Source organism: Mobula hypostoma, chromosome 12 (assembly GCF_963921235.1).
Source record: "Mobula hypostoma chromosome 12, sMobHyp1.1, whole genome shotgun sequence".
Lineage (NCBI taxonomy): Eukaryota > Metazoa > Chordata > Chondrichthyes > Myliobatiformes > Myliobatidae > Mobula > Mobula hypostoma.
In genome coordinates, this window is record NC_086108.1 from 8870311 (window position 1) to 8882535 (window position 12225).

At 46.1% G+C, this 12225-nt stretch overlaps 1 protein-coding gene across 1 annotated transcript in view; it reads right to left on the bottom strand.

The window, feature by feature from the left end:
• Positions 1-388: 388 nt before the first annotated feature.
• Positions 389-12225, bottom strand: part of nop53 (NOP53 ribosome biogenesis factor) — a 50901-nt gene continuing 39064 nt past the window's right edge. Inside the window, exons 9-13 of the mRNA XM_063063601.1 lie at positions 10885-11060; positions 6696-6762; positions 5759-5835; positions 4462-4518; positions 389-490 (exon numbers count right to left, since the gene is read on the bottom strand). Coding sequence (XP_062919671.1) covers positions 484-490; positions 4462-4518; positions 5759-5835; positions 6696-6762; positions 10885-11060 — 384 coding nt within the window. The 3' untranslated portion in view covers positions 389-483. The remainder of the gene's footprint in view (positions 491-4461; positions 4519-5758; positions 5836-6695; positions 6763-10884; positions 11061-12225) is intronic.

Below are 12225 nucleotides of genomic sequence, written 5' to 3' on the forward strand. Positions count from 1 at the left end.
CACACTGGAGAACCGATTCACTGGGGTTCAGGGCTTCCAGAGCAGCCTGGTCTGGTTTGCAAACTCCGCACTGGAGAACCGATTCATTGGTCTGGTTTGCAAACTCCGCACTGGAGAACCGATTCATTAGGGTTCAGGGCTTCCAGAGCAGACCTGGTCTGGTTTGCAAACTCCGCACTGGAGAACCGATTCATTGGTCTGGTTTGCAAACTCCACACTGGAGAACCGATTCATTAGGGTTCAGGGCTTCCAGAGCAGACCTGGTCTGGTTTGCAAACTCCGCACTGGAGAACTCCCATCCAGGAGGGTCCAGCTTATACTCTCTATCAGCAACACGACACTGAACCAAATAATGGTGCAGCAAAAACAGCCAGCCATCAAAATGTGGTTCATAATAAGTCTCTGACATTTTATTTGGCAGCCAATAAAAATGAAAATTACTATCAACTCCAGCCACAGGATTCTCTTCTCCACCTCCAGCGGTTACAATCTGAAAAATTAAAAAAATTAAAACATTATCATAAAGGTGAAGCACAGAAATCATCCTAGTAATCATTAAACAACACACACAAAATACTGGAGTAACTAAGGAGGGAGGGAGGGGAGCGGGGGGGCGCGAGGAGGCGGGAGAGGGGAGTATGAGGGTGAGAGGGTAGCACAGGGGGGGCGGGGGGGGGGAGCTGTGAACGTAGAAGCCACAGGGATTTACTGTGTAGAGAAAGACTGCCATTTCCAGGCTGATTGTAAAATGATCCTAACATGTTGCAGATGTCCATCCACCACAAGGGAATGGATTTGGCTTGCCATGCTGATCCAAAGGTATTAAACAAGTGGGGGGGGACAGAGAGAGAGAGGGGGAGAGGGAGGGAGAGGGGGAGGGGGGAGAGAGAGAGAGAGACAGAGAGACAGAGAGGGAGAGAGAGAGACAGACAGACAGACAGACAGACTCACGCAAAAGCAGCCCCAGGCAGTTGGGCAGAAACTAGAGGCCAGACTTTCAGAGCTCAGGTTTTAAAGAATCAACTCCAAATCTCAGCTCAACAATTGGGCAAGTGGCATGTTTTCTTTTATAGATTACCTTACATGGATATTGTGTTCCTTGCAAATTTATGGAGAAGTCAAATGCTGTACAAGAAGCCTGAGGGGCCTGGGTAGGGTGGACTTGGAGAGACCGTCTCCTCCTGCTACCTAGCACTGGGATCTGTGTTTGAAAATAAAGGGCTTATTTAACATAGATCAGTGCAGGCCCTTCTGCCCATGATGTTGCAGCCACCTTTGAACCCACTCTAAGATCAATATGACCTTTCGCTCCCACACAGCCCTCCATTTTTCTGTCAGAAATGTCCCTAATATATCTGCCTCTACCCCCTCCCTGGTAGCACATTCCTCACACCCACCACCCTGTGTAAAAATATTACCTCTGACGTTCCCCCCTATACTATCCTCCAATCAGCTTAAAATTAAGCCCTCTAGTATTAGCCATCTAGTATTTTTCCCTGGGAAAAAGTCTCAATCTATGCCTCTTATCATCTTGTACACCTCTTTCAAGTCACCTCTCATCCTCCTTCGCTCCAGAGAGAAAAGCCCTAGCTCACTCAACCTATCCTCATAAGGCACGCTCTGTAATCCAGGCAGCATCCTGGTCATTGTAAATTGTCCTGTGATTGGGTTAGGTTTAAATGGGTTTGTCAGAGGTTGCTGGAGCAGCATGGCCTGAAATAAATAAATCTCCTCTGCACCGTCTCTGAAGTTTCCACATCCTTCCTATAATGAGGCAACCAGAACCGAACACAATATTCGAAGTGTGGTCCAACCAGTTTTACAGAGCTACAATATTACCTTACAGCCTTTGAACTCAATCCCCCAATTAATGAAGGCCAACTAATTAAAAGAGATTTCCTCTCTCGGGGGGGGGGGGGCTTTGCAATTCTTCCTCAAAGGGTACTGGAAGCAGTTGAATATTTTAAAAGGAAAGCCCTTCCACTCATCTAGTCTGTGCCGAACTGTTTAAGCTGCCTACTCCCACTGACCTGCATCGGGACCATCGCTCCCCTTGCCATCCATGCACCTATCCAAACTTTGTTTGAACATTGAAATTGAGCTTGCTTGCAGCACTTGTGCACAGAAAACAGGAGCCAGTGGAACTCTTTGTAAGTTCCTTCAAGGTGTGAAATGGATGGGGGTGGGGGGTGGGGCTGTGGGAAGGTTTGGGAAGACCAGTAGAGTTGTGCTGTGTAGTTTCTTTCCGTGCCTTGTGGTGCATCAGGCAGCAACCTTGCTGTTTCCTAAGCATTTGTGTCGAATTGCTAGCTTGATGCTCAACACAGCACGGATGGAAAGCATGCAAGGAACTGACCGGACTCCAACCCAGGACCACTCGCCTCGAAGTCCAGTGCGGATACCATCGACCTGCTAAAAAGTTGTAGTCAAGGGGGTGGCTGGGGGCAGCAATTGCAGTGTGTAAGCAGAACAGAGAACTGCTGTGTGGGCACACCACTTGTATGGGAGACGTGCACGTTACTGGGCTGCAATCAATGGTACTTTGACACCGGGACCACTAGACTCAAAAAGACAGTTACCTCCCTCATGCCATCAGACTGATCAACACCCCCACCCACTAACCGCACCACCACTACATCCACATCAACAAGTGTCACTTTACGTCCGTACACTCGGTCTACGTATACGTTGTTGTTCCTCTCTGCGCCTCGCGGCACATCCGGCTGCTACCTTGCCGTTTACTTAGCATTTGTCTGTTTTAAGAGGCTGAGTTGCTAGCTCGATGCTCAACACAGCACAGACGGAAAGCGCACAAGGAGCCAGCCGGATTCGAACACAGGACCAGGCGCCTCCACGTCCAGTGTGAATGTCACTGCACCACCGGCTGGCTAAGTCTACATATACAGTACACATTAAGTTTTATAGGATTGCTGTTATAATTATGTTTGTGTTTTCCTGTGTTTTTTTTTAATGTTTATTGTTTCTTTTGTGTTGCCTTGGATCCACAATAACAATCACGTTGTTCTCTTTGACACGTCATATCATCATATGCTGTGTCATATGATACCATCATTATATGTTGTGTTATGACATCATTATGTGCTGTGTCATATGACATCATCATCATGTGCTGTGTCATGACATCATCATGTGCTGTGTCATATGAGGGCAATCGTGGTCTTTCCATGACCTTGATTGTTTTTGGCAAATTTTTCTACCAAAGTGGTTTGCCATTGCCTTCTTCTGGGCAGTGTCTTTACAAGTCAGGTGACCCCAGCCATTATCAATACTCTTCAGAGATTGTCTGCCTGGCGTCAGTGGTCACGTAACCAGGACTTGTGATCTGCACCAGCTGCTCCCGTGGCTTCACGTGACCTTGATCTTGGCGGGGGGGGGGACAGCACTATGCAGGTGCTACACCTTGCTCAAGGGAGACCTGCAGGCTGGCAGAGGGAAGAAGCACCTTACATCTCCTCTGATAGACACATCTCCACCCCACTACCATTTACACTTCTGTATTGAAAAATGACAAGAAACAATCTTGAATTCCAAATCACTTCAACTGCAGTCTGTCTCAGAAACATCACATCACATCATCTCTCCCTGACATCCCACCATCATTCTTCAAAAAAACATATTTTTGAACTAGCCTCAATAATTGGCCAAACTACACTCTCTTGGATGAGGAACTACCAAGTGCTCATTCTGAAAAAAAAAGGATGGCTGCAGGTTTTTATAGATCCAGGGGACTTCTCCCAGTTCGTCTGCGAGACAGCTTATTCTTCTTTTCTCACGACTCTCTTTTCAAGACAGCTGGGGTCCTGTCGGAGCCCATGATTTACAGCTGTACTACGGTTCTCCACAAGTGGTGGGTTTCCACACCAGCCGTGCAGCTTGGTGTTTTGATACCCGCAGGTGCAGCCTGTAAAACGTGTGCCTTTGGGGTGCTGCCCCGTAGATGACCAGTTCCTTGCTGATGTCGCTGACTGAAGACTAAAGCATCAAGACAGCAGGCGGTGCGCACTGCTGTCAGAAGGAGGACCCTCTACTCGAGTGATCCTCTCTCTCTCTCGCTCTCTTTTTGATGGTGAGTGAGATCCTGTCGGTCCTCAAGTTGGGGTGTGGGAGGGACCTCCAGAAGCAATATGAAAGATTGCAACATCAGAACAGAGAACTGCTGGTCTCACTCCCTCGCTAGTGGGTGAAAACCTATCCGACATACAGTCAAGGTGTTCTGGGGGAGGTATTGTTGATGGTGCAAGTGGGGGGAGGGTCCATAATTTTGCTGCTGCTCATGTGTGGTGGGGGAGGTTGTGGGGGCTCTGACGTTTCTATCGTTCATTCTTTGGAGCTCTTTGTTTCATGGGTGTCTGTGAAGAGTAAGAATTTTAGGTTGTATACTGTATACATTCTCTGATATCAAACTGAACCATTTGAGCTGTGGACAGACTGGACACTTACGTAACTTCTCGGAACGCCCGCTTCTCAACATATTTTAGCTTGTACTTCCTCTTGAACCTAAGGAAGAAAAATAACAAACAGGTAAACAAAAAAACAGGTACAGATCAAACCCCTCTCAGGTGGATATAAAATATCCCAGTGTGGAATGAGCACCCTCTTCACCCATGACTGTGTCTGCCCCTGCCTACACCACCAACTCAATCATCAATCACGGCAAAGATTCGATTAATTACAAATAATTGCAAAACAGCAGAGAGGAGGTACAGAAACTGTTGTACTGGTGCAATAACCATAACTTTTCACTCAACATATTAACATTTTGTTGGGCATCACAGTAGCGTAGTGGTTAGCACAGCACTTTACAGTACAGGTGCTCCAGTTCCAATCACAAGTACCTTCTCCCTGTTACCACTTGGGTTTCCTCCACAGTCCAAAAACGTACCAGTTAGTAGGTTAACCGGTCATTGTAAATTAGGCTAGGGTTAAATCAGGTATTGCTGGGCAGTGCAGTTCAAAGGGCTGGAAGTATCTCAATAAGTAAAAAATAATAAGCCAAAGAATCGATTTCAGGAAACCAAGATGGTATGAACAAGCTCCACTGCTCATAAACAGCGAAGCAGTGGGAAGTTCTTGGGAGTGAACACGCCCTCTTGGACCACCAAAACTTCCTCGATCTTAGGGAGGCTCAGCAGCACCTATACTATTTTACGAGTTTATAATCTGCCCCAAAAGCTGATGGCGAATACGTAACTGTAAGCATACTGACCTACTGCATGACATTATGGTACATTGCTGCAACAAGATCGATCAGAAAGCACTTCAGCGGGTGATCAGGACACCAGAGAACATCACTGGGTTTCAACTACCAGATATGGAAACCATTTAGGTGAATTGGTCACTGTAAGTTGTCCTGCGATTAGACCAGCATTAAGTACGTGGGTGGCTGGGCGGGTGCAGCTTGCTGAGCCAGAAGGGCCTCTTCCCTATGTATCTCCAAATAAATATTAATTTATTTCAGAGACGTTTGGATAGGTATATGGATGGGGGTGGGTTTGGAGGGATAGTCTCCAGGTGTAGTTGATGGACTAGTCGGTTTGGAATAGGTCAGAGGGCCTGTTTCTGTGCTCAGTACTCTGACTCTGAATCAGCGTTGGGATAGCTGGAGGGGAGGGACTGGCATGATTCTGCCTCCAACTCCACCATACCCGACTCAGCTATAAAAACCTTGTTAGAGGGCAAGCTGCTGCCGTGTGTAACTGCATATTCACAGAAATCCACACCGTTCACATCCACTTACTTCGCTCTCAGTCTGGGTTCAATCAGATTCCTCTTCTGCAAGCTCTTAAAGCGGTCGCCAAGGATGCTTCCCTCTGGCTGTTGGAAACAAAATTCATGTTACAGATTAAAGATTCAGTCACTGCTTCCCTTCAGTGTAGACACAACATAGGCATGTAGAGAAATTTAAAATCCTGATGAAGGGTCTAGCCCAAAGTGCCATCCGGTTATTCCTCTCCATAAATGCTGCCTGACCTGCGGAGTTCTTCCAGCATTTTGTGTGTGTTGCTCTGCATTTCCAGCATCTGCAGAATCTCTTGTCTTCATCAATTTTCAACACCATTAAAATTCAAAGTTTAAAGTATAATTTATTATCAAAGTACATGCATTTCATCATATACAGCCCTGATTAATAGCTTTACACAAAGGACTTGAACACATCATCACCCACTTCCCCCTGGTACCCCCACCCCCTGTGCAGGGAGGAGAGACAAGAATGGAAAGGGGAAGTTATCCAGTGGGACAGAAACGCTGAGGAGGCAGGTAAGTGGGTGGGGGGCAATAGAAGGTAAAAGGAGAGAAGCTACAGCTTGTAAGATTAATGCAGGAACAGAGGGAGAGAGCTAGGGGTGGAAGGGAAGTGGGGAAAGAGGGGGAAGGGGAGGGAAGGAAAGGGTGAAGGGGGAGTGAAGGTGGGGGGGAGTGAAGGGGGAGTGGGGGAGGAAAGGGAGGGAGAGGAGGAAAGGGAGGGTGAGGAGGAAAGGGAGGGTGAGGAGGAAAGGGAGAGTGAGGGGGAGGGAAGGTGGGGGGGGAAGGAGATGTGTTGGTAGGTGGAACAGAGAGCAGGACATGAAGGGAATACACATTGAAAAGGAGGAAATAGCACAGGAAGGGGATAGGTGTGACAAGCCCATAACACAAGCTCTAAATCTTGTTCTGAACAATGCTGTAATACTAACCTTTAAAGCCCGGAGTGAACCAACAAGCTCATCACTGAGTTTCACTTCAAGGTCAGGGTCCTCATATCTGGAAGGAAAGCAAGTACACTCAGTAAGCTAAATACTGTAATTAGAGTCTAGGGCAGGGTCCATGACATAGAAAGGTTGGGAACCCCTGCTACAGAGGTACAGACAGGGCAAATACAAGCAGGATTTTTTCCTCTGAGTTTCAGTGAGACTAGAATGAGAAGTCATAGGCTAAGGGTGAAAGGTGAAATGCTTAAGGGAACATGAACTTCTTCCCTCAGAGGGTGGTGAGAGTGTGGAACGAGCTGCTAGTGGAAGTTGTGGATACGGGTTCAATTGCAACATTTAAGAGAAGTTTGGACAGGAGGAGGGGTAGAAGTAGATAGAATAATAGTTCAGCATGGACTAGATGGGCTGAAGGGCCTGTGACTGTGTTGTAGTGCTAGATGCTAAAAACCAGAATTTAAAAAAATACAAGATCCTAATCCAATTAGTAGATCCCACACGGATAGCACCGACAGAATGGTCAGAATCAGAATAAGGTTTAGTATCACTGGCATATGTCATGAAATTTGTTGTTTTGTGGCAGCGGTACAATGCAGTACACAATATTAAAAATGTAAATTACACAAAGAAATATATACAAATTATATTAGTAATGCAAAAAGAAAGCAAAAAAAGTGAGTGAGTGTACGAGTTCACTGTCTAGTCAGAAAATGAATGGTGCAGGGAAAGAATGTTCCTCAGGCTCCTGTACCTCCTCCGTGAGGTAACGATGAGAAGAGGGCATGTCCCGGGTCATTAATGAAGAAGGCTACTTTGTTGTGGCATTGCCTTTTGAAGATGCTGAGAGGTCAATACTCCCTTAAAACACCTGGTTTAATATTCCTTCATGTATTCCACCGCAGAACTACCTCCGTAGCCAGTGGTCTCTCCCCCTTGCAGGAAAGCAGTATCCATCATCAGGGACCTCCACCACCCAGGACGTGCTCCCTTCTCACTGTGCCACCAGGAAGAAGGTACAGGAGCTTCAGGAGTCACACCACCAGGTTCAGGAACAGTTATTACCCCACAATCATCAGGCTCCTGAACCACAGGGAATAACTTAACTCAACTTCATTTAACCCATCACTGAAATGTTCCCACAACCAATGGATATTTCATCTCATATTTATTGCAGTGCCTCAAGAAGGCGGCGTCCATCATTAAGGACCCCCATACCCCAGGACATGTCCTCGTTTCATTGCTACCATCAGGGAGGAGGTACAGAAGTGTGAAGACGCACACTCAATGATTCAGGAACAGCTTCTTCCCCGCTGTCATCAGATTTCTGAATGGACATAGAACCCTTGAACACTACCTCACTGCATTTTTAATTACATATATATATATATATATATATATATACACACACACACACACAAACCTACTGTAATTCATGTTTTGTTTCTCTATTATTAAACACTGCATTGTACTCCTGACCTAAAGGTAACAAATTTTACAATATAGGCCCGTGATATTTAGCCTAATTCTGATTGTTCTTTTTGTACTTGCAGTTTTTTGTCCTCTGCATTCTGGTCCAATGCCCTCATTGGGTAGTCTCTCATTATATGTAGTTACTATTCCATGGATTTGCTGAGTATGCCTACAGGAAAATGAATCTCGGGGTGGTATGTGGTGCCATTATTGTATGTACTCTGATAATAAATTTTCTTTACTGAACAGCAGTGATGCCATTTTACACTGCAGTTTATGACCTCCCAGGCACTGAGAAGTGAGCTCGGTCTCAAAGCTCTCTCACTTCCTCTGAACATGTGCTACTCGCTTCATCAAAAGGGATTAGTTCCGATTATTGTCTTGACAAGCATTTCCCACATTAGTTGCCAGGAACCTTGTTTGTTCATTCTCAGCGTGTAAGCTGTTTAGTCAGTTTCCAGTCTCCAGCTCGTGACAAGACTGCACACAGCAGTAGAACAGAGAACGCGGAACAGTACACAGCACAGGAAGAGGCTCTTCAGCCCACAATGCTGTGTCTAACCAAATAGTGAACAAGTGGCCAATCTCTTCTGCCTACTCAATGTCCATATCACTCCAATGTTCCTCACATCCATGTGCCTATCTAAAAGTCTCTTAAAATTTTCTAACATATCTGCCTTTACCACTACTTCAGGTAACACATTCCAGACTCTCTGTGTAACAAACTTGCCCCATAGCTCCTTTGAAATTACGCTCTCTCACCTTAAACCGAGGCGTCCCAATCCGAGGTCCACAGACCCCTTGGTTAAAGGTAAGGTTCCACGGTACAAAAAAGGTTGGGAACGCCTACCTTAAACCTCTGGTATTTAGACATTTCAACCCTTGGAAACAGATACTCCCTGTCTACTCTATCTATGCCCCTCATAATCTTATAAACCTCTTATCAGTTCTCTCCTCAGACTCCGTGACTCCAGAGAAAACCACCCAATTTTATCCAGCCTCTTGTGATAACACAAGCCCTCGAATCCAGGCAGCACCCTGGTAAACCTCTTCTGTCCCCTCTCCAAAGCCTCAACGTCCTTCCTACAGTGGGGAGACCAGAACATATAAAGGGGCAACTAGTATAATGGGGTAGAGGCTCCACCCCTCCCTCAGCACATAACGATGACAAATTGGAATACCACCTTGGAAATCACTCACTACAATTTTCATACAGCTACCAAAAATGAAGTAAAGTTTTACATTCAGTTTTCCCCTCCTCAGATACGATATGGTAACAAGCTGTGTAGAGACCATTATCTCCCTGGATTGTGGGGCTTCCCTCCCAGTGAGACACATCCTTGACCGTCCTAGGAAGGAGTCTCTGAGATCTTGTTTACTTAGAACATGGACTAGAACAGCACAGGAACAGGCCATTTGCCCCAGTGTTGTGCAAAACCAGCTAAAAAGCAAATCAAACACCCAGACACTATTCCCTCCTACCTACACAATGTCCATATCTCGCTAAAGCCTCAGCATGCTTCCTATAGTGGGGCGACACAGACTCTAACCCTAACACAGAAACCAACTTACACCTGGAGAGACATGCATATAGAGGGACAAACTATAAGCAGTTAAGAAAATTACTATTGAATGGGTGTCTTAGTCAGGGTTACATTAATGGTTACTACTTATCGTTGGATCCAAAGAAAATAATAGTATTTTTTAAAAATATTGTTTAATGATTTAGAAATAGAGCACTGTAACATGCCCCTCTGGCCCAACAAGCCCAAGCCACTTAATTACACCCATGTAACCATTAACCTACCAACCGGTACGTTTGGAATGTGGGAGAAAACTGGAGTACACACAGGAAACCCACACAGTTGTTGGGGTGTATTCTGGAGACATGGAATATAGCAAATTTGATTTCAACAGCAACCAGTCTGCAGATTGAATTTAAAATGCTGCCCAGAACAATGATGTTCCTGGAGCTGCAGACTGCGGTTGATTGCAAACCAGGAAACACCCCATTGACCTGAGATGTCTGCATATGCATGAATGCAGCTTAGATACAGCAGTGATCTACATTCATTTTGGGTGTCCGGAGTGTTGATGTGAAGATCTAAGTGTTTAAAAACTGTATGTAATTCAAAGGAAGCATTGTAGATACATTGTCCTGCTGTTACCTTTTATCTTTAACATATAAAAATGTCATGTAATATTGGGTTAGGAAGCCTCTATCCAAGAGAATCTCCAATATGATGCCCGCTTCTTGTGCTGAATAAAGACTTCTATATTCACCAGCTTTAGTGTCTCTCCGGTGACTTCATTCACAGCCACAATAGAGGTCACAGGGAGAACTTACGAACTCCTTGCAGACAGCGGCAGGTATTGAATCCGGGTCACTGGCGTTATAAAGCATTACGCTAACCACTATGCTTTCAACAATGACCATAACGCATCAAGTGACCTATCAATCAGCAAAATCACAGAGCACTGAGTGTGTTCAAAGCCGAGAGGGGTGGATATTTGGTCACGAAGGATTTGTAACCGGGGGAGCAGACTCAAGGGGCTTTTCGTGTTAGGTTAAATATTTTCAAAGTAAAAGAATTGAGACTGACCAGCGGGGTCATCCTGAGCACTGGGGGACAGACTCCGCCCAGCACTCCAACGATCATACTCCTAGCAGACAGACCATACACAGAGGAAATGCCAGAATGCTTACTTCAACCGGCCCAGTCTTCGGGGCTTGCTGGCTTCCGCCCTCCGTTTCTCCGCACGCCCGGCTTTCCTCTTTGCCAGCTCAACCTCCAGCTGCCTCACCTCGCCCTTGATGGAGCGGAGGCGGAAGAGCTGCTGCTGCCTCTCCTGTGCCTGCTTCAGCTGCTTCAGCTTCTGGTCCTGAAAAGAACAAGGAGAGTACACGGAGCTGCAGTCAAACTGGTTGAGCAGGGGCATGGCATTCCCAAGTTAAGTTTGAAAGTCATGATCTTTCAGCAAGAATAACCTCTCTGTTCTCCCATCTCAGGGAGAGTGATCTCCTCGCAACATTATGAGCAGTTTCTGGGCCCCATATTTAAGAAAGGATGTTCTGGCATTGGAGAGGGCCCGGAGGAGGTTCGAGAGAATGATTCCGGGAATGACAGAGTTAACGTACAAGGAGCTCTGGGCCTGTACTCATTGGGGTGGGAGGGGGAGATCTCATTGGAATCTATCAAATATTGGAAGGCCTAGATAGAGAGGCTCCTTCCTATAGTGGGGGAGTCAAGGTCAAAATACAAAGACATCCCTTTAGTAGAGATGAACAGGAATTTCTTTAGCCAGGGGGTGGTGAATCTGTGGAATTCATTGCCAAAGACAGCTATGGAGGCAAAGTCATTGGATATATTTAAAGCAGAGGCTGGCAGGTTCTTGATTAGTCAGGGTGCCAAGGGTTACAGAGAGAAAGCGGACAATGGGTTTGAGAGGGGTAATACATGATGGAATGGCGGAACAGACTCAGTGGGCCAAATTGTGTAAATTTGTACCCACGTCTTAGGTCTTCTAGCACATTGGTAACAGAAGATGTAACTTGCAAGCAAAAGTCACTGAATTGTCACACCACTACATGAAGGAGGAAGGTGGAGAGGGCAGGGAAACAGTTGGTGTGAGAGTCCAACCCAAGCCGCACTCAGAGTTCAGAATGATTCTATCTGAATGCCAGCAAGGACAATGACCTAGGAAATCACACTTACAGCTTTAAAACAGTGTCACACCTTCTGTAAAACCCAAACAGACCACTGGTTGGGTTATAACGTCCACCCGTGTGCAAAAACTTCCAGTTGTCTTCCACACAACGCAGTTGCTGGAAATCGCGTGAAGGCATATGAGCTGCTGCAGCTCTGAATGAGATAGTATTATTTGCACTGCCCTCAGTTCCCAGGCCGCCCACTTGGCAAAGCCCAGGAATCCCTGTGCTGTCCTCACATTCCCAGACGGCACAGCCGCAGGAATTCTTTGTGCGCAAGGATGTCTCTCATCATCAGGCAGTGAAATAATTCCAGTTTTCTGTCAAGAGTTTAAACAC